This window comes from Taudactylus pleione, unplaced genomic scaffold (genome assembly GCF_031769625.1).
Source record: "Taudactylus pleione unplaced genomic scaffold, aTauple2 ptg001146l, whole genome shotgun sequence".
Taxonomy (NCBI): Eukaryota; Metazoa; Chordata; class Amphibia; order Anura; family Myobatrachidae; genus Taudactylus; species Taudactylus pleione.
The window spans coordinates 459,428-483,603 of NW_028285547.1; the positions used below are offsets into that span (position 1 = coordinate 459,428).

The 24,176-nt window shown below is 48.2% G+C and overlaps 1 protein-coding gene across 1 annotated transcript; it reads left to right on the top strand.

The window, feature by feature from the left end:
• Positions 1 to 1,883: 1,883 nt before the first annotated feature.
• On the top strand, positions 1,884 to 21,971 carry LOC148453479 (uncharacterized). Its single transcript, XM_088462085.1, has 9 exons — positions 1,884 to 2,166; positions 7,119 to 7,248; positions 7,878 to 8,099; positions 8,181 to 8,307; positions 12,051 to 12,178; positions 12,261 to 12,389; positions 13,489 to 13,592; positions 13,763 to 13,952; positions 17,880 to 21,971. The coding sequence occupies exons 1-9, from the start codon at positions 2,029 to 2,031 to the stop codon at positions 19,310 to 19,312; spliced, it is 2,601 nt and encodes an 866-aa protein (XP_088318211.1). The 5' UTR covers positions 1,884 to 2,028; the 3' UTR covers positions 19,313 to 21,971.
• Positions 21,972 to 24,176: the final 2,205 nt, after the last annotated feature.

Here is a 24,176-nt window from a genome sequence, read left to right on the forward strand (position 1 = left end):
TGATATGAATGCGGGCAAAGTTCCCGAGCTGCCTGATATGAATTTATTACCAGTTATTTTTATATAGCGCACACATATCCCGCAGCGCTTTACAGAGACTATTTGACCATTCACATCAGTCCCTGCCCCAGTGGAGCTTACACTCTATATTCCCCATCACATACACATACTGTACACACTAGGGTTAATTTTTGTTGGGAGCCAATTAACCTACCAGTATATTTTTTGAAGTTGGGAGGAAACCCACGCAAGCACAGGGAGAATATACAAACTCCACACAGGGCCGTGGTGGAAATTGAACCAACAACCTCAGTACTGTGAGGCAGTAATGCTAACCATTACACCGTCTGTGGGGGAATGCGGGGAAAGTTCATGAGCACCCTGATATGAATGTGGGGAAAGTTCCCGAGCTGCCTGATCTGAATGTGGGAAAAGCCCGAGCACTCTGATCTGAATGTGGTAAAATGTCTCAGAACACCCTAATATTGAGTGCATTTGGCCCCTCAAAGCTACCTGGATGTCTCTGAGGGAGTGTTATCTTTCCATCTCCAATCAGGAATAATTCTAGGAGATGCTGCTGGCCAATAATGGGCTAGGCCAGAGGCTCCCAAACTCTGCCCTCAAGGCATGCTAACGGACCAGGTCTTAAGGATAACCATGTGTAGGCACTGGTGACTTAATTAGTACCTAAGTCTTTTGATTTACCCATCTGTGCTCAACCACAGCTAGCCTTAAAACCTGGACCATTAGGGTGCCTTGAGGGCTGAGTTTGGGAACCTCTGGGGCTAGACAGTGGTGTAGCAGTCTCTGTTGTAGGCAATGCTCTTGGGCATTTAGACTCTTGAGACTGCAGGGGAAGACCCTCCAGCAGCTTACTTACTGCACCCTCCAGCTGGCATTTGCACTAACAGTTGCCTCCTGGTCCTCCAGAGATGTGTGAAGACCTGATGGTGATTAGCACAACCAAAACCCACTGTAGATCCCCATTAGACGACGAAGAAAACAAGACAGGCTTTTTATGCTCTGGGCTTCATGCTCCCAACTACAGAGCTACACATCTTTCAAACCAGTGCTTCCTAATCTTTATTGAATCGTGGCACCCTATAGTAGCAGCATTTTCTTATTTCTCTTCTTCAGAACTTCAGCAAAGATGAAGTAAATTGTGCTTGTCATGGTAGTGGATAGATGCCCTTCCGTAGTTGTCCTCTGATGTCATCAGTTACTGTCCAACGTCATTTGTCACCTTCCATGTGGACATAGAGGGGGAATATAAACCTGGGTAGAGCTTGTCTCCCCTTCCCAGGTAAGGACCTGGAAGTGACGTGAGGTGAGGGCGGAAGTGCGGTTCCATGCCCATATAGACCACCTAAAGAAGAAATTGCTTCGCTCGGCACAGGTTTATATTCCCCCTCTATGTCCACGTGGATGGTAGGGAATGATGTTGGGCAGTAACTGATGACGTCAGGGTCCTCTCCTTGAAGGACATCAAGACACTAAACCTGGTGGCCTTTATGGGCATGGAACTGCACTTCCGCCCTCACTCCACGTCACTTCCAGGTACATCTATTGAAGGGGATCTATCTATACACTACCGCAATGGGTAATGTCTAAATCGGGAAGAGCTAGATCCCCTTCAGTTTCTGTTAATCAGCCTGTGCCCAACGTCATTCTCTACCATCCAAGTGGGCATAGAGTACCCCTCTATAACCTTGTAGCGAGCCACCGAGCCCGTAGCGTGGCGAGCTGACAACTTTCTTCTTTAGCTGGCCTTAATGGGCAGGAACTGCACTTCCGCCCTCACTCACGTCACTTCCAGGTCCCCTAGCCTGAAGGGGAAATAAGCTCAACCCCTTCCGAATGGGGAGCCCTGCCTGTCTGGGAAATGGCGGGGCGGGGCGGGGCAGACGGCAGCCCGTGTGACGCGCGGTCAGGTGGTCGCAGTACCCGGAAGCGGCGCCTGCGCAGTGTGAGTGCCGCCTTGGCCGCGCCCCCCGGTGATTCCCTGTGTGCTCGGTAGCGCTGGCCGCCATGTTACTCACCGTGTACTGTGTCCGCCGCGACCTGTCCGAGATCACCTTCTCCCTGGACGTAGACCCGGACTTCGAGCTAGAGAACTTCCGAGCCCTGTGCGAGCTGGAGAGCGGCATTCCGGCTGCCGAGTCCCTGGTGAGACACACTGCTGGGGTGGAGGGGTCAGTGCGGGGGGGATCTGCTGGGGGAGAGAGTGAGCGGGGACCTGCTGGGGGATGGGGTGTAAGGGGGAGACTTGGTGGGTGGGGAGTGAGTAAGGGAGAGACCTGGGGGGGACCTGCAGGGGGATGGGGAGTGAGTAGGGGGGGACCTGCAGGGGGATGGGTAGTGAGTAAGGGAGGGACCTGGGGTGGGGGGAGTGAGTAAGTGGGGGGAGTGAGTAAGGGAGAGACCTGCGGGGTGGGGAGTGAGTAAGTGGGGACACCTGGGGGGTGGGGAGTAAGTGGGGACACCTGGGGGGTGGGGAGTAAGTGGGGTCACCTGGGGGGTGGGGAGTAAGTGGGGTCACCTGGGGGGTGGGGAGTAAGTGGGGTCACCTGGGGGGTGGGGAGAAGTGGGGACACCTGGAGGGTGGGGAGTAAGTAAGGGGGGAGACCTGCGGGGTGGGGAGTGAGTAAGGGAGAGACCTGCGGGGTGGGGAGTGAGTAAGGGAGAGACCTGCGGGGTGGGGAGTGAGTAAGTGGGGACACCTGGGGGGTGGGGAGTAAGTGGGGACACCTGGGGGGTGGGGAGTAAGTGGGGACACCTGGGGGGTGGGGAGTAAGTGGGGACACCTGGAGGGTGGGGAGTAAGTAAGGGGGGAGACCTGGGGGGTGGGGAGTGAGTAAGGGGGGGAGACCTGGGGGGTGGGGAGTGAGTAAGGGGGGGAGACCTGGGGGGTGGGGAGTGAGTAAGGGGGGGAGACCTGGGGGGTGGGGAGTGAGTAAGGGGGGGGAGACCTGGGGGGTGGGGAGTGAGTAAGGGGGGGGAGACCTGGGGGGTGGGGAGTGAGTAAGGGGGGGGAGACCTGGGGGGTGGGGAGTGAGTAAGGGGGGGGAGACCTGGGGGGTGGGGAGTGAGTAAGGGGGGGGAGACCTGGGGGGTGGGGAGTGAGTAAGGGGGGGGAGACCTGGGGGGTGGGGAGTGAGTAAGGGGGGGGAGACCTGGGGGGTGGGGAGTGAGTAAGGGGGGGGAGACCTGGGGGGTGGGGAGTGAGTAAGGGGGGGAGACCTGGGGGGTGGGGAGTGAGTAAGGGGGGGAGACCTGGGGGGTGGGGAGTGAGTAAGGGGGGGAGACCTGGGGGGTGGGGAGTGAGTAAGGGGGGGAGACCTGGGGGGTGGGGATTAAGTGGGAGGACCTGTGGGGAGTGAGTAAGGGAGAGACCTGGGGGGTGTGGAGTGAGTAAGGGGGGACCAGCTGGGAGGTGGGGAGTGAGTATGGGAGAGACCTGGGGGGTGTGGAGTGAGTAAGGGGGGGACCAGCTGGGAGGTGGGGAGTGAGAAAGGGCGGGGGGACCTGAGGGAGGTGGGGAGTGTTACTGTCCAGCGTCATTCCCTACCATTACCAAGGGGGTACCTGCTGGGGGGTGGGAAGTGAGTGAGGGGGGACGGTAGTGGATAGATCCCCTTCCGTTTCTGTACCATGACGCCATCAGTTACTGTCCAGCGTCATTCCCTACCATTACCAAGGGGATACCTGGTGGGGAGTGAGGCAGACCTGCTGGAGGGAGGGGAATTATATGTAACATGATGTGTGTAATTGGGAGATATTATGTATGTGTGTAACTGGATTACTTACCGTGCTTATTAGTAGTATTATGCTTTATTAAATGATGCCACAAGGTGTCTGCAGCGCCTTACAGTGTGTGTAAGAGGAAATGAGACAAAGAAAACAATAACAGACACTGTAAATGACTTACAGTACAGAACATGAGATACAAGCTACCCACAGAGGCAGTGCCAGCTGTTGACCTCAAAATTTCGGTGTCAGTGTGGGCAGAAGGGTGATGGTATAGGTGATTAACCAAAAGCAGACAAACTGTTCATGAGAGTTTATAATCTAATTGTCTGATGAAGTATCTCTTTGTAGGGGGGGGGGAGGGTCTGATTGTTTTTTTTTCCTTAACATAAATAAGCCTAAAGCAGTTCTGGTAACAAAACAGCTTCTGTATGTGGGGGTATTGAGGTATGACCGCACACAGGCCGTAGGTCACCTATGTTACATTCTAAGTTATTGTTCTTCACTTATTTGTGCAGAGAATGTGGCTTTGTTACCCAGCAGATAATCCGTCTCCATGGCAAACAATTACCCCATTATGGCCACCCTCAGGCCAGTCAGATACAATGTAACGATGTCACCATGTGACTCCTTTATTTGCAGGACATTTCCAATGTAAGAAAGTGCAGACCTATACCTCGGTTAGGTACACCCATCTGGCACTGAGCAGGATCCTCCTCGGAGACTCTGGCCCATGGTGACATGATAGGGTCACTCAGCTGCTGCAGATGTGGCAGCTGTACATTCATGCTGGTGACTGTGGCGGCCATTGCACTGACCTCATTGTCATGTTCATGGAACCAGCGTGGGATGACGTGTGCTGTGTGACATGATGCACGTGGTCAGCAGCATTACTCAGGGAGGCTGTGCCATTTATACACTGCTCAATTCGTATTACGAGGCCTAATGTGCGCCAAAAGAACATTCCCCGCACCATTACATCACCACCGGCAGCCTGAGTCACTGACACAAGGCAGGATGGATCCATGGATTCACTATGTTTATGCCAGATTCTGACCCTGCTATCTGCATTTTGCAGCAGATATGGAGATTGGTCAGAGCAGGCAGCATTTATCCAGCCTCCATCTGCCCAGTGTTTGTGACTTGTCTATAGCTGACAGGAATGGCACCCGTTGGGGTCTGCAACTGCTGTAGCTTATCCACTCCACTGTACCTTCAGAGATGCTCCTCAGCGTTACTAGATACTCAAACTACCCCATCTGGCACCATTATTCCATGGCCAGTGAGTGTCTGGGGTTCGGGAGCAACAACTGCGGAACCTCTTGCTTGCTTTATGTGTCGAGTTGCTGCTAATACATCTGGGTCCCTGTGAGCTGTTTATAAGAGCCAGCGCCTTACGTGGTGCAATACTGCTGGTTTGCTGCAACAGTAATTCCACTACTGTAGTTATCGGCAGCCTGACGCACATGTGTGGCCCTCCAACCTTCAAAAGGGCTGCACATAATGCTTTATTTCATTAATGAAAAAACTCAATCTAAATACGCTCACATGCCATAAAATTCCAACACCAGCAGCCAAACCCCCACTTGTCATAAATTTGCTCAAATATGCCCCTAGACCCACACGTGCTCCAAAACTCCCCCACATGCCACTCAGACTTTCAACGCATTGGCACTCAAACTGCCCCACTCACTGGCCTTGGTCAATATACATTCTTTTAGTCCGTACCCACGGAGGGAGAGCAGTGATAATTACACAGCACCCCTTATTCTGATTGGATGTGTTTTACGACCTCGTGGCAGGATGCAAAGGAGTTTACGTAAGGTGACAGCCGAATGCTTCCATTCAGTCTAATTCTCTGCTGTATGAGAAAGCCGAGAACGATTCAGAGCCCTGGACACATCCTTTTACCCTTGGTTTATTTGTTCAGGCTGCTAATATAATTCTTTAGATTTTCTGTAGTGTTATAGAGCACGCTACACCCCCTCCCCTTCCTCCAGGGTTTATGTCTTTTTCCCTGAACCTTACTGATTCTTCATACAGGTTCCCTTTGCTTAAATAAGGTGTGTTTGGTCACTGCCATCATACAGTAGCAGACGTGGAACCTTTGTTGCACCAATACTATAATAAATGTTGCCTTGAACAGTATTTACAAACGGCAGACACTACATGGATAACCAGCAGAGAGCATTAGACGGCACAGCGGGAGACCGGTGAACAGCCATAATGCGGCTGACTGCACAGGAGGAGAGCGAGTCCCAGGATAGGCAGATCTCCCCCTTTACAGCGGTGTCCATTGGTTATGTTACATTCTGCCGTGTAGTTGCACAGTAGTGAGCGGCTAGTCTGCCGGTCTGTATTATAATCCGTGTATTTCTGCACGTTACACAAGGGTCCCTAGCCGTGAGAACAGGGTAGTCAGGCGTTCTGAGAGTCTCCAGGCTACATCTAGTATTTCCTGCTGGAGCAGTCCTGTTAGGGAGAGAGGTGTAAGAAAGAATGGAGAAATGTTTATTACATGGCAATGAGGGGATGTAGTTAGTATTCCGCCGCACAGGATGCCGGCAGCCAAAATCCCCACTTGCGTCCAGAACACTGGCGCCGGAATCACGACAGTAGTTGAGATGCCGACGCCGGAATCCCGAACGTAAGTATAGCGTGCCAGGTTAGCTTGTACCTGCGCACATGGGGGGTGGGCTGCGGGAGGGGGGGGCTTAGGATACTTACTGAGCCTCTGTCGGGATTCTCAGCAGTAGGATGCCGCAGTCGGTCTTTTGACGGCCGGTCTCCCATACCCAAACCCACGATGAGGCGTTGGTGTGATATAGAGAGAAACTCCTCTTCTCATACCGGACAGGTTATCCACTTATTACATCGCTGCTGTGATACATAATTCAGGCTCTGCTGGAAGGTGTCCTACAGATAATTCATAGGTTAATTATATATGAATCCTAAATAGTTAATGAACCTGTATATAACCAGTTCCCGGCGGAGCTCCTATAGTTGTGCACTACATGTAGTAAATGTTTCCATGCCTAAAAAAAAAAAATTCTATGCAAACCAGTAGTGCAGTGTAGGCAGAGTGTGGTGATGTCCCTCATTCCGTAGGGGCGGGGCATCGACAACACCTTTCTCCCTGAGTCAGGTTTTGGGCGGAGCCTTGCTTTGTTGACCAGTCAGTGATTTATGATGAGCAGTTCTGTGTGTATACAAGTCTGCTATGTATTCCTATAGATGACGATGTACTGTGTGTGAGGATCTGACTGCGAGAACATAATGAGGTCGACTTACTGCTCTGCCCTCTAATAATGTAATCTATAATGCAGAGCGATTGCTCTCAGTTGTCAGCTCACACTGTTCCTCTGTTCCAGATCATCTACGCAGAGAGACCACTGACCGACAACCAGCGATCACTGTCGTCCTACGGGTTAAAAGATGGCGATGTGGTGGTCTTGCGACAGAAAGATCCTACGGAGACGCGGCCTGCGGCACAGTTCCCAGGTATGGTTCGGCGATTGCTGGCATGGGGGAGAGATAAGGCTACAGTCTTTTTAATGGCTGTCACTTCAGTTTAGGATAATGAGCTTTTGTGGTTCAGCATGTGAGGTGTGCAACTGCTCCTCCCCTCTGATGGCACCTCTGCCCCCAGCTGTGGTACTGCCCCAGGACTGTAACACATCACTAAAGCTCACGTGACGGATCATTGTCCACTGTAGTGGCCGAGATCTGGCTTATCCCTCCCGGTGTCACTGAGGTTTGTCAGCAGCCAAAAGCTTTCGTCTTCTGCTACACCTGCCAACGTGCCCAATAATGGTTCAGTCCATTATACTAGTAGCCCGGCTTTGCTGCCTGTGTTGGGACTATAAGGAGGAGGTGATAACGAGATTATGGGGCAGACATAAATATTGGCTATTGGGCTCGTTCTCACCACTTCATCGCGTTTCCGTGATAGGGGGGAGGAGCTTTTCTCAGGGAGCTGGCAGAGATCGAGTGGCACTTTTCATGGTTACACTGAACGACGCATTAATGTTTTGCAGCTGAGAATTTCCATTCCCTGTTTAGCGCTTTAAATGCGTGTGCTACATTTGCGCCATGTGATAAGTATTCTATGTTCTGTTACCTCCCTCCAGGTCTGCCCAGAATAGACTTCAGTAGTATTGCAGTTCCGGGGACCTCCAGGCAAACGGCTTCCCCCCAGCCGACCGCGGCTGCACCAGATTCCACATCGTTTCCTCAGGGGCTTGATAACCCCGCTCTGCTGAGGGAAATGCTGTTATCCAATCCCCACGAGCTGTCACTGCTGAAAGAGCGCAATCCGCCCCTGGCCGAGGCGCTGCTGAGCGGAGATCTGGGTGAGTGACGGTTCCTCTCGTACTCCGGCGCTGAGGGACTCGCTAGGTATATCGGCTGATCTGGTGTTTTGTCTTCTGCAGAGAAATTCACCAAGGTCCTCCTGGAGCAACAACAGGAAAGAGCCAAGCGGGAGCAGGAGAGGATCCGCCTTTTCTCCGCCGACCCTTTCGACCTAGATGCACAGGCTAAGATAGAGGAAGACATAAGGTGCGGTGCACACTTCCTATAGGGGACTTTCTTGTTTGTTGGCCACTGGTATGGTGGGGTATGGTCCATTAGCCGACGTTTAAGGCAGAGGACTATTTATAGAACACATCCTGCTTCCATTACCATAGTTCTGGTTTATGGGTAATTAGGTATGTAGGCATTGTCCGAATAATCTTGTGATGCACGAGGTCATAGTTCTTATTCATACTAAGGATGCAATACAGGTGATCCTCCGAAATCTGCAGCAGGGATAGGTAGTGCACCCTCTATGGGAGCAACACAATGAAAAGAACAAGGCTGCACATATGAAAAGAGATCTTACATTTAATTAATATTAAAAAAACAATGCCGACCCGGGACTAACGATAGGCGTCGAAATCTTTAGCCCCACGCCGAAATCCTGCCGCCCGGCATCCCGGACAAGGTAAGCCGGGCAGGGTTAGATTATAGCTGCGGGGTGGGGTTGGGTATAGGCACCCCACGGGAGGGTTAGGTTTAGGGTGTGGGAAGGGGGGGGGGTTAGATTTAGGCACCACAGGGGGGAGGGGAGTGTTAGAGCACTTAACGGCCGCTGTCGGGATATCCTCCCTTCCGGCGGCTATTCAGCTGTCAGTAATTCATACCGATTCCGTTTTGTATACATCAGTCAGAAAGCAGCATTGTTCGTATTATATTAGGGCTGAACCAGTCTTATCCTCCAGTCACAAAGCGAGTATTGAATAAATATAAAACAATTATACAGTACGCTTTAGCTGTCTCGTCTTCCGGTCAAAGAAAGCAGCAGATTTTAGCGGTCCTTGCAGAAATAATCTGTATACTCACAGGACTTCTCCCGAATGGATTTCCACCGACTCGCTTTCCTGGCCAGGAAATGTGTCTGATGTAGCCAAAAAACAGGGTGGTCACCGACTATAAACCTCAATGCTGTCTGTATAAGTAGATAGTGCAGCACAGTGTTTTCTGTCTCTGTGCTCTGTGTATCCAAATAAAGAAATCTAACTGCAGATTCCAGGGAGATAAACCAGCTTGTGTGCAGCAAAGTGTAGCCTTAAAGCGTTTCCCCCCCGGCTTCATGAGAAGGAATAGAACTTGTGTCAAACAAACAGATTTAAATACCGGCATATCCCCGGTTTGCGGGTGTGCTCTCCAAGCCTCATCCTGGTCTGGACTGCAGGCACATGCATGGTCTCATTGCTGGTCTGTTCCGGATTTGTTTCATATGCTTAATACAGTTGTTACATTGTATATCAGCCTCATTGGCAGGCACAGTTAACCACTGTGAGCAATATTATTTATACAAAAATCATATAGAGAACAGGTCTGGTTGTCAGCCAGTCTACATAGTTTTAATAGTGAATTTTTATCCTTTATGCAGATATAAAACATTCTTATATCTTAGATCCTATAGTAAGAACTATTAGTAAAACCCCTTCTATATAAAGAATGTTTATAAACCTTTATACACGATCAAAAATATACAATCAATAATTTCCAATATACAGTCAGGTGCATAAATATTGGGACATTGACAGAATTTTTGGCCTCTATTCACCACCACAATGGCTTTGAAACATGAAACAAACGAGATGGGCTTTACCTGTAGACTTTCAGATTTAATTTGAAGGTAATTACATCCAAATCAGGTCAACGGTGTAGGAATTACAACGGTTTCTATATGAAACCGGACGGCAGTGACTTTAGGAGCCGTGTCATACAATAATAACTGAGTTATATACACTCATTTAATTGCAACTGTGGTTATATATTTACAACTGATATCACAGCATGTTGCTATAAATATCGGCTTTTGGATACAATCAACATATAAAAATATTGTTGATAGCCTGAATGAATATTGCAATATTACTGGGTTATAATTACAGGAGGAATCTCTTCTGCACAATTTATTTGTGGTCTAGAACTACTGCATACTAGATATTAAGAACAGCACCATTTTCTATTATATTAAGGTGAAAAGCACAGACATATTTTGGATGCCAAGTCATTTACATGTCGGAATTACATTTTAAACACTTGTATTTACTTTTCTTCACATTCTTCTCTATGTCTTGTTTTTATTTCGCTAGCTTCACATGTGCATATTACTATCAAACATTTTATCTGATCTATTAAAAGTTATATTTTATATGTAATACATTGTTTGTGTGCACCTAGTCATAAGATTCTTTTCCCATTCCCTGTTCAATAATTTTTGTAACTAAATAATCGCCAATTCGAACCTAATAAGTACAACCATGTGAATACCCGCAGCTGATGCTACGCTACAAAGCACAACGGTCCCTAGGGTCCTCGAGTCCCATTTTATGTATACCGGTGCACAGCCGAGGGGCAATCCAGCTGGTGAGGGGTCATAAACAAGGGATAGGGGCACAAAACAAAAAATGCCTTAACATAAAAACCATGAAAAATCTTCAAGTCAAAAGGGGTGGAAAGGCCTGAGGCGGGAGGAGAGGGAATATTACGGAGACTATAGAATTGTAGATACAGAGTGTCAAAATCTTCACACATTACTGAGCTCAATAATGTCATTGAGACCATTCGGGGCCATGGTGCCTAGACGAAAGATTCAGTTCCCGTCTACAAGAGCCTACTGAATCGGTCTCCTCCTCGGCATGGCGCTTTGATTTGTTCAATAGAGATAATTATTATATTTTTCAAATGATAATTTTGACACCTTGAGATATGCTCCGATAATGGATGTGTTTTAATACCCCAACAAGATTTTTCTTCAGTGTTCCAAATATCTGGCGAGCGCACGTGTTGTGCGTCCTACATATTGTTTTCCACATCCACAATGGATTACATAGGTAATATATGTGGATTTACCATTCAAAAAAATAATTTATTTGGGAAACTTCTTTCGTTGTATATGATCTAAAATCAGTAGATTTCTTTGAGGGTTTGTATGCATGATAGACGCATGGAATTATCACATCTGTGGTAGCCTGGTGGTCTAATGCTGCGTATCCACTACGCGACATTACTTACGACATCGTAATAGTGCAATCACTCATTAACCGGGCACAAATAGCGCACATTGATGTCGGAGATGACCGGCGATGCATGCTCCCGCTGGTCGTTTCCAATATCAATCATCGCCCGAACATGCTGGTCAACCTGGCGATAAGGTCAGGTTGAGCATGTTAGGGGATGGTTGATGTGCCTACACTGAACGACTGATCGGTCAGTGTAGGCACAGCAGACTGTGAAACGACTGCACGGTTACAATGTCATAATCGTGCAATCCATTCTATGTCTGCAAGTGGATGAGCCCCTTTACTGGAAGCCAGGTTGTATTTAACGATAATCTAGTTGCCTTCTTGAAATGGCTGGGAACCAGTTTATACTTCAAATTATCTGATTTTCGGAAAATCACTTTCCCCTCCTACATTGAATTTCCTTTTTCAAAACCTCATCCAACGTTAATAAAGATGTATTGTTTCTAATTTCCCTGGCTCAGCTGTTGTATTGTGTAGTGAACGTAGCCACCTTATCACTGTGCCCTTATCTATCTCCAGACCTTTCTTACGGACTCCTTGAAGTAGGGTCTTCTATGGGAGCACTGCATGTCTCAGGGAATTGCATTGTGGGTCTCCATGGCACATACCGTATGAGGGAAGGTCCCTGTGTCCCCTCTCAGGGATTTACATTGTGGGTCTCCATGAGATGTATAGTTTGAGGGAAGGTCACTGTGTTACTCCCTGGTTCTCCCCCCCCCACAGGCAGCAGAACATTGAGGAGAACATGACGATAGCGATGGAGGAGGCTCCTGAGAGCTTTGGCCAGGTGGTGATGCTGTATATTAACTGCAAGGTGAACGGTTACCCAGTGAAGGCCTTTGTTGACTCAGGTGAGGTCCGGGAAAAAGACAATATTGGGGAAACTGGGTTCTCCAGAGCTGCAGAGTCGCATTGTTCTGTTTCTCATGACAGGTGCCCAGATGACCATAATGAGCCAGGCCTGTGCGGAGCGGTGTCATATCATGAGATTAGTGGACAGAAGATGGGCTGGAATAGCTAAGGGGGTCGGAACGCAGAAAATCATCGGCAGAGTGCATCTGGGTGAGTCAGTGTGATCCTTCCTTCGTATTCATACAGTCACACACAGGCCCTCATTCAGAGCCGTACGCTCTGAGCAGAGCGCACGCTCTGAATGAGGGCCGTCCTCCATAATTATGGAGCGTCCTCCTGGACGCTCGTATAGCTGTGGGTCACCACCCACAGCCTATACGAGCGTGCATGTTGATGGCCGCGATGGTCTTGACCATCGCCAGTGCGAGCCGGAGCCTGCGGTTGAGTTTCTCAACCGCAAGGCCCGGAGTGATTTTGGCTCTATCAGAGCCAAAATCACTCCCACTGACATCACTAGTGATGTCAGTGGGCCGGCTTCTGACGGTAGGCGTTCCCTTGGGAACGCCCCCGTCTGGGAGGCACGCCCACCAAAGGGGGCGTGCTGTCAATCTACATCGACAGCACGCCCCCTTTGATCAGACACAACGAGCTCCCTCCGTCGTGCGCATGCTCAGTGCACACCATCGACCCACTTGCGAGCGGACAGCCGCTCGCGAGTGGGTCTGAATCAGGCCCATAGTGGGAACTGGACTCTCTCGGTGGGTGACTGTGGCCTTAGTCTAGACAGAGGTTAGGGTTGGTATATTGGGTCTGAACCATGACTTTCTCGGTGGGTGGCTGTGTCCATGGTCTATAGACTGATATTGGAGGTAGTGTGTGTGGTCTAGACTGTCAATGTGTGGCTGTGTCCTGTGTCTATAGGCAGATGTTTGGGGTGGTATTGTGGGTCTGGACCCTGTCTCGGGTGGCTGTGTCTGTGGTCTATAGAGCGATGTTATGGGTTGTATATGGTGTCTGGACCTTGTCTTGGGTGGCTGTGTCCTTTGTCTATAGGCCAGTGTTAGGGGTGGTATATGGAGTCTGGACCCTGTCTCGTGGGTGGCTGTGTCTATGGTCTACAGACTGATGTTAGAAGTGGTATATGGAGTCTTGGCTCTCTCGGGTGGCTGTTTCCATGGTCTATAGACAGATAGATAGTATATGGAGACCAGAGATGGTGTTGGGCGTTAGTTCCTTGTCTATAGACCGAAACTATAGGATGCACATTGGGGAACGGACCCCTCTCACTGCATGCTATGGTTTTTTCCAGCTCAGGTACAGATTGAAGGTGATTTCCTGCCCTGCTCGTTCTCCATCTTGGAGGAGCAGCCGATGGACATGCTGCTTGGCCTGGACATGTTAAAGAGACACCAGGTATGTGATGGTGCCCTAATGCTATCCACACCATCGTGTTACCCCCTTCTCTTCCTGATGTGGTGGAATAAGATACATTGTCCGACGTTTGTCTCACTTCTGCATCCACCTCCCTACAACAAATGTTAGTGCGGCGTGTGTCCTACAGACCTAGATGTCTCCTCTTACAGTGCTCCATCGACCTGGAGAAGAACGTCTTGGTGATTGGCACGACGGGCACCCGTACCAGCTTCTTGCCCGAGGGCGAGCTTCCTGAATGTGCCCGACTGGCGTACGGCCCAGGGAGGGAGGATATGCGCCCAGAGGAGATCGCAGACCGTGAATTAGCAGAAGTTTTGCAGAAATCTGCTGATGAAGCAGGTATGTGTAATGCATGGCTTGGCCTGACACGCGTGTGCATGCGTTGGGAATGTTTCCTCTTACATTATTAATCGGACACATGGCATGCACTGTTACGTGTTGTCTGCCTGTTGCAAATACAATTATGGCTCCTTGGCAGCCATTTTTTTCCCTTATGACACCTACACACAGGAAAGTGGTCCCAGTACTGTTAGGCCCCCTGTTGTAGCCCATCTTCTGTTACATATCACAGCATGTCGATATTGTGGCCCCAGCCGTCGGTGCAAGCAGAGGGTATTATAACAGCTGTGGTGCTTGCAGTTTTCACTTTTCCACCTTAATATGTTACTGTATGACTTGCGGATAGTTACATCCTTTTATGATTAGAAGATGTCTCCTGTGCAACTTGTTAGAGACAGTGAAAGTTCACACGTGTATAGCAGACATGTCCCAGACAGCTAACTAACTGCATGTGGCTTGTTGTGTACTCCTAACATTGGTTTGCCGTTTTTTGTTTTTCCTAATCCACACAGACCAGCAGAAACCATGATGCATGCGTGTGTGTAATCTGCCGCAGGAGGGGGCCGAACAGCAGGTAATTTATCAGCTGAGCTCATGCAGTTCTCATTCCTGTGACTTGTATGTTTAACAATATGCTGACGTGTGGTGTAAAGGTGTCTGAGAAGGCAGCCTATCCACTCACTAGGAGCCAGTGACATCACTGAGAATGCAGCCTATCCACTCACTAGGAGCCAGTGACATCACTGAGAATGCAGCCTATCCACTCACTAGGAGCCAGTGACATCACTGAGAATGCAGCCTATCCACTCACTAGGAGCCAGCAGTGACATCACAGAGAGTGCAGCCTATCCAGTCACTAGGAGCCAGTGACATCACTAATGATCTGTATTTTAGTCAGGAGTGGGAGCACTCTTGTATCAGTCCAGAAAGAGTCTAATGCTGGGGGGAGACACCTTGAAATGGGCTATTCTGGTCAGACATATTGCGAGGCCATTTGGTCTGTGTGTACAGTGCATCTGGAAAGTATTCACAGCGCTTCACTTTTTCCGCATTTTGTTATGTTACAGCCTTATTCCAAAATGGAATAAATTCATTTTTGTCCTCAAAATTCTACACACAATACCCCATAATGACAACGTGTAAAACAATTTTTTGAGATTTTTGCAAATTTAATATTAAAAAAAAAAAAAAAACGAAGAAATCACATGTACATAAATATTCACAGTCTTTGCTCAATACTTTGTTGATGCACCTTTGGCAGCAATTACAGCCTCAAGTCTTTTTGAATATGATGGCACAAGGTTGGCAAACCTATCTTTGGCCAGTTTCGCCCATTCCGCTTTGCAGCACCTCTCAAGCTCCATCAGGTTGGATGGGAAGTGTCGGTGCCATCTCTCCAGAGATGTTCAATCGGATTCAAGTCTGGGCTCTGGCTGGGCCACTCAAGGACATTCACAGAGTTGTCCTGAAGCCACTCCTTTGATATCTTGGCTGTGTGCTTAGGGTCGTTGTCCTGCTAAAAGATGAACCGTCGCCCCAGTCTGAGGTCAAGAGCGCTCTGGAGCAGGTTTTCATCCAGGATGTCTCTGTACATTGCTGCATTCATCTTTCCCTCTATCCTGACTAGTCTCTCAGTTCCTGCCGCTGAAAAACATCCCCACAGCATGATGCTGCCACCACCATGCTTCACTGTAGGGATGGCATTGGCCTGGTGATGAGTGGTGTCTGGTTTCCGCCAAACATAATGCCTGGCATTCACGCCAAAGAGTTCAATCTTTGTCTCATCACACCAGAGAATTTTGTTTCTCATGGTCTGAGAGTCCTTCAGGTGCATTTTGGCAAACTCCAGGCGGGCTGCCATGTGCTTTTTATTAAGGAGTGGCTTCCGTCTGGCCACTCTACCATACAGACCTGATTGGTGGATTGCTGCATAGATGGTTGTCCTTTTGGAAGGTTCTCCTCTCTCCACAGAGGAATGCTGTAGCTCTGACAGAGTGACCATTGGGTTCTTGGTCACCTCCCTGACTAGGGCCCTTCTCCCCAGACCGCTCAGTTTAGACGGCCGGCCAACTCTAGGAAGAGTTTTGGTGGTTCCGAACTTCTTCCATTTACGGATGATGGAGGCCACTGTGCTCATTGGGACCTTCAAAGCAGCAGATATTTTTCTGTACCCTTCCCCAGATTTGTGCCTCGAGACAATCCTGTCTCTGAGGTCTACAGACAATTCCTTGGACTTCATGCTTGGTTTGTGCTCTGACAGGCACTGTCAAGTGTGGGACCTTATATAGACAGGTGTATGCCTTTCAAAATCATGTCCAATCAACTGAATTTACCACAGGTAGACTCCAATTAAGCTGTAGGAACATCTCGAGGATGATCAGTGGAAACAGGATGCACCTGAGCTCAATTTCGAGCTTCATGGCAAAGGCTGTGAATACTTATGTACATGTGATTTCTTAGGGTTTTTTTTTTTGTTTTTTTCCATTAAATTTGCAAAAACCTCAAAAAACTTTTTACACGTTGTCATTATGGGGTATTGTGTGTAGAATTTTGAGGACAAAAATTAATTTATTCCAGTTTGGAATAAGGCTGTAACGTAACAAAATGTGGATAAAGTGAAGCGCTGTGAATACTTTCCGGATGCACTGTATGCTTGCCAAAAACGGTCGGTCTGTCAAAGTGTGTACCCCACATGATAACATCCACATCAGTGAACGTTGGCCCCATTAGGTGGATGCACACAGATGCTGCTCTGTTTGGGTTAATGTCTGTTCAGCTGCTGGCTTCGTGCAGAGGAACACGGGCAACATGGAAGTATGTAACTACACATATGCTGGGCAGTTTTTATATATATGTAATTTCCTTTACTAGCTGCCTGTCCCTGTGCTGTCACCATGTGATGTTGTGTGGGAGCAGGAGTCCACTTTAATTTAGTCTCAGCTATATGACATTATTTAATAGTACATGTAACCAGATGTATGTTAGGCTATGTAGTAGCACATGTAACCAGATGTATGTTAGGCTATGTAGTAGCACATGTGTTCAGCTGTATGTTAGGCCATGTAGCAGCACATGTGACCAGCTGCATGTTAGGCCATGTAGCAGCACATGTGACCAGCTGCATGTTAGTCTATATAGTAGCCCATGTGACCAGCTGCATGTTAGGCCATGTAGTAGCACATGTGACCAGCCACATGTTAGGCTATGTAGTAGCACATGTGACCAGCTGCATGTTAGGCTATGTAGTAGCACATGTGACCAGCTGCATGTTAGGCCATGTAGCAGCACATGTGACCAGCTGCATGTTAGGCCATGTAGTAGCACATGTGACCAGCTGCATGTTAGGCCATGTAGTAGCACATGTGACCAGCTGCATGTTAGGCCATGTAGTAGCACATGTGACCAGCTGCATGTTAGGCTATGTTGTAGCACATGTGACCAGCTGCATGTTAGGCTATATAGTAGCACATGTGACCAGCTGCATGTTAGGCTATGTAGTAGCACATGTGACCAGCTACATGTTAGGCTATGTAGTAGCACATGTGACCAGCTACATGTTAGGCTATGTAGTAGCACATGTGACCAGCTGCATGTTAGGCCATGTAGTAGCACATGTGACCAGCTGCATGTTAGGCTATGTAGTAGCACATGTGACCAGCTGCATGTTAGGCTATGTAGTAGCACATGTGACCAGCTGCATGTTAGGCTATGTAGTAGCACATGTGACCAGCTGCATGTTAGGCTATGTAGTAGCACATGTGACCAGCTGTATGTTAGGCTATGTAGTAGCACATGTGACCAGCTGTATGTTGGGCTATGTAGTAGCACATGTGACCAGCCGCATGTTAGGCTATGTAGTAGCACATGTGAGCAGCTGTATGTTCTGATTAAGCCTCCAATTCTTACTTTATTCTTTTCTGTTCCCAGACCAGGAAACTACCTCAGTGGAAGGTCCATCTCTGGTGCCACCGACCGATGGGCTTCACCACTCCGTCCACGCTTCAGGCATCGCTTCAATGCCCCCCGCTCATTCAATCTCCACCCAGACAAGTATCTGCTCACACCCACCCACTGTGACCGAGCGCAGCGAGCTGCCAGCAAACCTGCCCAAAGTGGGCGCTGTCTGCCATGGTGACCAGAGCCTTCCTGCTGGGCCGCCTTCGTTAGGACATTCAGCTCATGAGGGCATAAATGCAGCAGAGTTTCCAGCTTCTCAGTTACCTTGTGATACGGGTACAGGGCCCCTGCTGGCTCTTGATGACAAACTTGAAGTTAGCTCTGTACCAGACCTTCTAGAAGCTCTGAAAGAGCCTGTGTCCATGGCTGGGAGCTCCGAGTCTTATTTCCCAACACCAACTCCTCATGAGGACTCTAGCTTGTCACCCCAGGCGGATGGCCCGCCTTGTTCTGCTGTGTCTACATCAGTTCAGGATGCAGACAAGGGAGAGGAGGAGATGTCGACTCTCTGCCACCATGCTGAGGACACCACAGAGAAGATTACTCACGCTTCCCTCGACGCTGAGTGCTGCACACGTAGTTTTACGGATGTTACTCATGTTGGGTTGATTGAACTGCATGAAAGTGTCCAAAGTGCTGACAACCAGCCGGTTTCCTCCAACGACATGTCTGTGGATGCAGTATCTGAAGAAGTGGACAGTACTACCAATCACATCAGCCCAAGCCTGGCAAACATCACCAGACAAGATATCCGGGAGAGCTGCTTCTCTTTGGCCACTGCCTTGAAAGAACTTCATAAGTTATTGGTCACCAGTGGCCAGGGGCCGACTACGACAGTGGCAGATGCAAAATCACTTCCACAATCTAATACTGTAAATTTCGATCAGGGCAATAATTGTCAATCTATCCTAGAGACTGAATCTGATGACTCTTTCTATGAAATATGTACTGAGACGTCTCTGTGCGATGAGACCATCTCTATCAAGGACCCTGAAGACGCAATGTGCACAGAGACCCTTCTCGGCAGTGCCGATGTCTCTTCCAGTGGAGTGGAGCCTTTCGTTGAGCCAGCTAGCGTGATGGGATCTCCTCCCATGCAAGGCGAGTGCCCTGAATTTGACGTGTCCCCTGGTGAAGTACCTCCCGGCCCTCCTTTAAACCTGGACAGTGTGCCTGATGGTAGAGCACCAGGGCTAAGCAATGATCCTGCGGGACTTGTCGGTGATCAGACCTCCCCTGCCCAGCCTCCATACGCCACCTCTTCCTCAGCAGCTGCCGTCGAGCGGATTGTCCATGCTGGGTTCACGTTGCCGGACGCTCTCCTAGCGCTGGAGCGGGCAGAGGGAAATGTCGAGCTGGCGCTGCTCGCTTTACTTGCTAAAAATATTGTAGTCCCCACGTAACTTATTTCCTCAGCTGAAAAGTGAGAGGCGGAACCCGACCTTGTCTGGTATTAGCGTGTGCCGTACTTGTAATGGTGGAGCTATTCTCTCCGCCCTCGCAGACTCCGTGGAGAACGCATCCTGGCCTTCATGCCCGTCAACCTGGACGTTACGTGCTTTTCGGAACCCTGCGGTCCGGCTGGGCAAATCTCATCGCTGCCTTGGTTGCCCTGAATGTCTCCTCCTGTGGGCAAAAAAGTTGAGTTGACTTTCTCAAACCATTGCCAGCACGTTCCAAAATGGCTGCCTGCAGTGTGCCGTTCCCGAAGCCATGAAAGTAGTTGTTTTTTGTTTTTAAAGCAGGGAAAAGGATGTCTGTGCACTATAGGCTGTCAGCATTTGTAGAAGGGAAACCTGTGCTTATCCAAGAGCCATAGTGAATTCAGTTTTCTATTTCCTCACATCACTTTTAATGTATTTTTAAAATTTCCACAAAAAAAAAAAAAAAAAATCCTAAGTGCAGTGACACCTGCTGGTGACATGGGGCTACTGCAGCTCTAGACGTGTGACTGGCGCGTATACAGCAGCCTTTGTAACTACCAAATGTTCACAGCACGGTACTTGAACCAAATGCCGCTTCCCGCCATCTATATAGTGCTAGGCCGGCTGCTGTGATTCATTACCGGGATATGCCCCAACACGAAGAGGGCGTTCCGCTTCGGCCACTGTTTGTACCCCAGTAATAATGATACATTGGGAGAAAGAATGTAACTTTTTACGACATATAATTCTTAAAGGAACCCTAAGTGAAAAGGTTTCGTCAAGAGGTAGAAGAATACAATTCAGTTATTTAATATTTAGAGAAGCCCCAGAGCATTGAGAGAGACCCCAGGAAAGAGGAACTGCACGTGGTGTGACAGGAGCAGGGTGCTAGAATGAACACTATAATAATCTGTAAATGTTGTTAGTACATTTGTATAAGACCGTGTGAGCTTTAGGGAAGGCGGTTCTTTATCGTTTTACTGCTGGCTCAGCTGTAGGCGATTGTGGTTTACAAGCGCCGGTCTTGGGGTGTTGTAGCTACCCACAATCCAGTTTTGCCACAACGTGCTGACGAGAGCTGGACGTTTGCAGCCTCACGGGTCACTTCCGACCTCTCCCAGCGCGTCACTCACAGGATGATTGCAGCCATCTTCCAGCTGCCCCCTCCGCCATGCCAGATACTGATCCTAGCCATCGGATGTTGGGATATTGTCCGATATAAATCCATTTTTTTTTTTCGTTTTTCACTTTTTTTTGCGGGTGCCTGAGTCCTTAACTCGCCCCTTTAAAAAAGACTGGCGCGGTAAATCAGATGAAGTGTTAATGTAACTAACCGCTACATCACATGACAGGCGGGGGCGTCTTTATCCATCTCTCGTCTGGTGATGTGACTGCGTCACGTGTTGACTCGCACACATCATGGCCGCAGAATCTCTGTCAGGTGGGAGACTGGTTTGGAAACTGTTGAGGTGATTTATTTAATTTTTTTCATTTCAATCATTTTGGGACAGATTCTCATTTTTTTAGTTCCTGGTCCACCCATGCAGCATATGCGGTAGGGATCCCCGCACCTCTCTTACCTGATCCACCGTTGGCCAGCTGAGCTTACAGATTTCCATGCCCGACGGCCAGGCTGGCTGAATCATTAGAAACTACCTGGTGCTTAATTCCCTGCAAACATGTTCAGGGAGGCTCTTGTCAGGTCACTATAGAAGAGCGCTTGACATGGAGATAGTAACCTGTGTGGGCCCGTTATACAAACAGCGTGCACCCCTAAATGTGTAACTGCCATTCTACGAGGGGCTGTCCTGATGGAGGGAAGCATTTACCTGCTGCACCAGTCTTCCTGCTGTAATATGAGAGATCACTACACTATAACTGCAGTTCCATATACCAAAGCTTTCATGTAAGAAAACGTCCCCTTTGTATTCACTGTCTGAATGTTCCTATAATTCAGCCGCTAACCAGCCTTTGCTTTAACTTGAAACTTGTGTTATCAGCCTCAGGGTTCCAATGTCTGCATGTTTGCCCAAAAATGGGCGGGGTGGTCAGATCTGTCAGCGCGGTCATTCAATGAATGTCCGCGGTGATGGCTTCATGATGTGTCGTAGACCATACCACCCCACCTTCCTTTAAGATGTTCTCTCACCTATTTACTCCATCTTATTTGTAGTTAATAATCTCCTAGGTCTCTCCATGAGTAATTCTACATCCGTGCCCTCTAAACACAAGCCGGCGTTACTAGTTCTGCGTCAGTCAGTGCTGGTAAGCAGGAGAATTTTTAGGGAGACTGTTCATTCTGGATCCGGACATTATCCCTGGAGGATCTAGAATAGCGGCTGTGAACACTTTTATTCCCTATTGTCATTACGTTCCTACAAGGTTCTGCGTCACAGGAGAGCGCTGTGTATCTTGCTGTGCATGTAGTAATATATTATCCCAGGCTCTGGATCGTGCTGATGATGTGTCTCCGATGGGAGGGTGGAAGCGCCGGGGGACACTGGCTGTTTTGTGCCTTTTCTCATTGCTGGTTCCTCTTAGAACTTTTTTGGGGTTTCTCTATGGGGAGGATTGTGAGTCAAACTGGATGTCGCAGGGCTGTGTCCTTTAATAAAGATGTTTTTTGTTTTTTTCTGAATTGTCTTCTGGTTCGTCTGTCCTTGTCCAAATCCTATGTACTAAATGTTATATATGCCATTCCCAGGGGAGAATGTCTTATAAAGCATGGCTGTTATATACTTACACCAAGTATGTGTCACACAAGGATTCTACTATTTCATATTAAAATAATCCGGGGGACTATAGTGTAATGTGAGAGTAACCCTAGTGCAGAAAATCCATATCTCTACTGTACATTGATGTCCTCCGTATGTGACATGGTGTCTCTGTACTTTTTAATTATCCAGAATGAGGAACATGGAAGACGGGTGCGTTAGAGGGGGGGGGGGTCTCTGGCAATGGAAGATGGGTGCGGTAGAGGGGGGGGGGGTCTCTGGCAATGGAAGATGGGTGCGGTAGAGGGAGGTACAGTTAGCTGCATAAATATTGGGACATTGACAGAATTTTCATATTTTGGCCTCTATTCACAACCACAATGGCTTTGAAATGAAACAAACAAGATGTGCTTTAACTGCAGACTTTCAGATTTAATTTGAGGGTAATTACATCCAAATCAGGTGAACGGTGTAGGAATTGCAACGGTTTCTATATGTGCCTCCCACTTTTTTAAGGGGCCAAAAGTAATGGGACTATCAACTCAAAAGCTATTTCATGGACAGGTGTGGGCTATTCCATCGTTATTTCATTATCAATTAAGCAGGTAAAAGGTCTGGAGTTGATTCTAGGTGTTGCATTTGGAATCAGTTGTTGTCGACTCTCAATATGAGATCCAAAGAGCTGTCACTATCAGTGAAGCAAGACATCATTAGGCTGAAAAATCAAAACAAACCCATCAGAGAGCAAAAACATTAGGTGTGGCCAAATCAACTGTTTGGAACATTCTTAAAAAGAAAGAACGCACCGGAGAGCTCAGCAACACCAAAAGACCCGGAAGACCACGGAAAACAACTGTGGTGGATGACAGAAGAATTATTTCCCTGGTGAAGAAAACCCCCTTCACAACAGTTGGCCAAATCAATAACACTCTCCAGGAGGTAGGTGTATATGTGTCAAAGTCAACAATCAAGAGAAGACTTCACAAGGGTGAATATAGAGGGTTCACCACAAGATGTAAACCATTGGTGAGCCTCAAAAACAGGAAGACCAGATTAGAGTTTGCCAAACAACATCTAAAAAAGCCATTACAGTTCTGGAACAACATCCTACGGACAGATGAGACAAAGATCAACTTGTACCAGAGTGATGGGAAGAGAATGGAGAAGGAAAGGAACTGCTCATGATCCAAAACATACCACCTCATCAGTGAAGCATGGTGGTGGTAGTGTCATGGCGTGGGCATGTATGGCAGCCAATGGAACTGGTTCCCTTGTATTTATTGATGATGTGACTGCTGACAAAAGCAGCAGAATTAATTCTGAAGTGTTTCGGGCAATATTATATGCTCATATTCAGTCAAATGCTTCAGAACTCATTGGACGGCGCTTCACAGTGCAGATGGACAATGACTCGAAGCATACTGCAAAAGCAACCAAAGAGTTTTTTAAGGCTAAAAAGTGGAATGTTATGCAATGGCCAAGTCAATCCCCTGACCTGAATCCGATTGAACATGCATTTCACAAAACTGAAGGGAAAATGCCCCAAGAACAAGCAGGAACTGAAGACATTTGCAGTAGAGGCCTGGCAGAGCATCACCAGGGATGAAACCCAGCGTCTGGTGAGGTCTATGCGTTCCAGACTTCAGGCTGTAATTGCCTGCAAAGGATTTGCAACAAAGTATTAAAAAGTGAAAGTTACATTTAGGATTGTTTAGTTTGTCCCATTACTTTTGGCCCCTTAAAAAGTGGGAGGCACATATAGAAACCGTTGTAATTCCTACATCGTTCACCTGATTTGGATGTAATTACCCTCAAATTAAATCTGAAAGTCTGCAGGTAAAGCACATCTTGTTTGTTTCATTTCAAAGCCATTGTGGTGGTGAATAGAGGCCAAAATATGAAAATTCTGTCAATGTCCCAATATTTATGCACCTGACTGTATTTGGCAATGGAAGATGGGTGCGGTAGAGGGAGGAAATCCCTGGCAATGTAAGATGTATGTAGTAGTGAGGGAGGCTCTGGCAATGGAAGACTGATGATGTGGGGGGGCTTTCAATGGAAGATGGGTGCAGTAGTGGGGTCTCTGACAATGGAAGCTTGCAATGGGAAATTGGTGTAGTGGGGGGGGG

Bases quoted from the DNA above. Each gene is read 5' to 3' on its own strand.
- LOC148453479 (XM_088462085.1), top strand. From the start codon at position 2,029: ATGTTACTCACCGTGTACTGTGTCCGCCGCGACCTGTCCGAGATCACC. The intron at 12,179-12,260 runs GTGAGGTCCGGG...TTCTCATGACAG, and splicing joins GAAGGCCTTTGTTGACTCAG to GTGCCCAGATGACCATAATG. The intron at 12,390-13,488 runs GTGAGTCAGTGT...GGTTTTTTCCAG, and splicing joins CATCGGCAGAGTGCATCTGG to CTCAGGTACAGATTGAAGGT.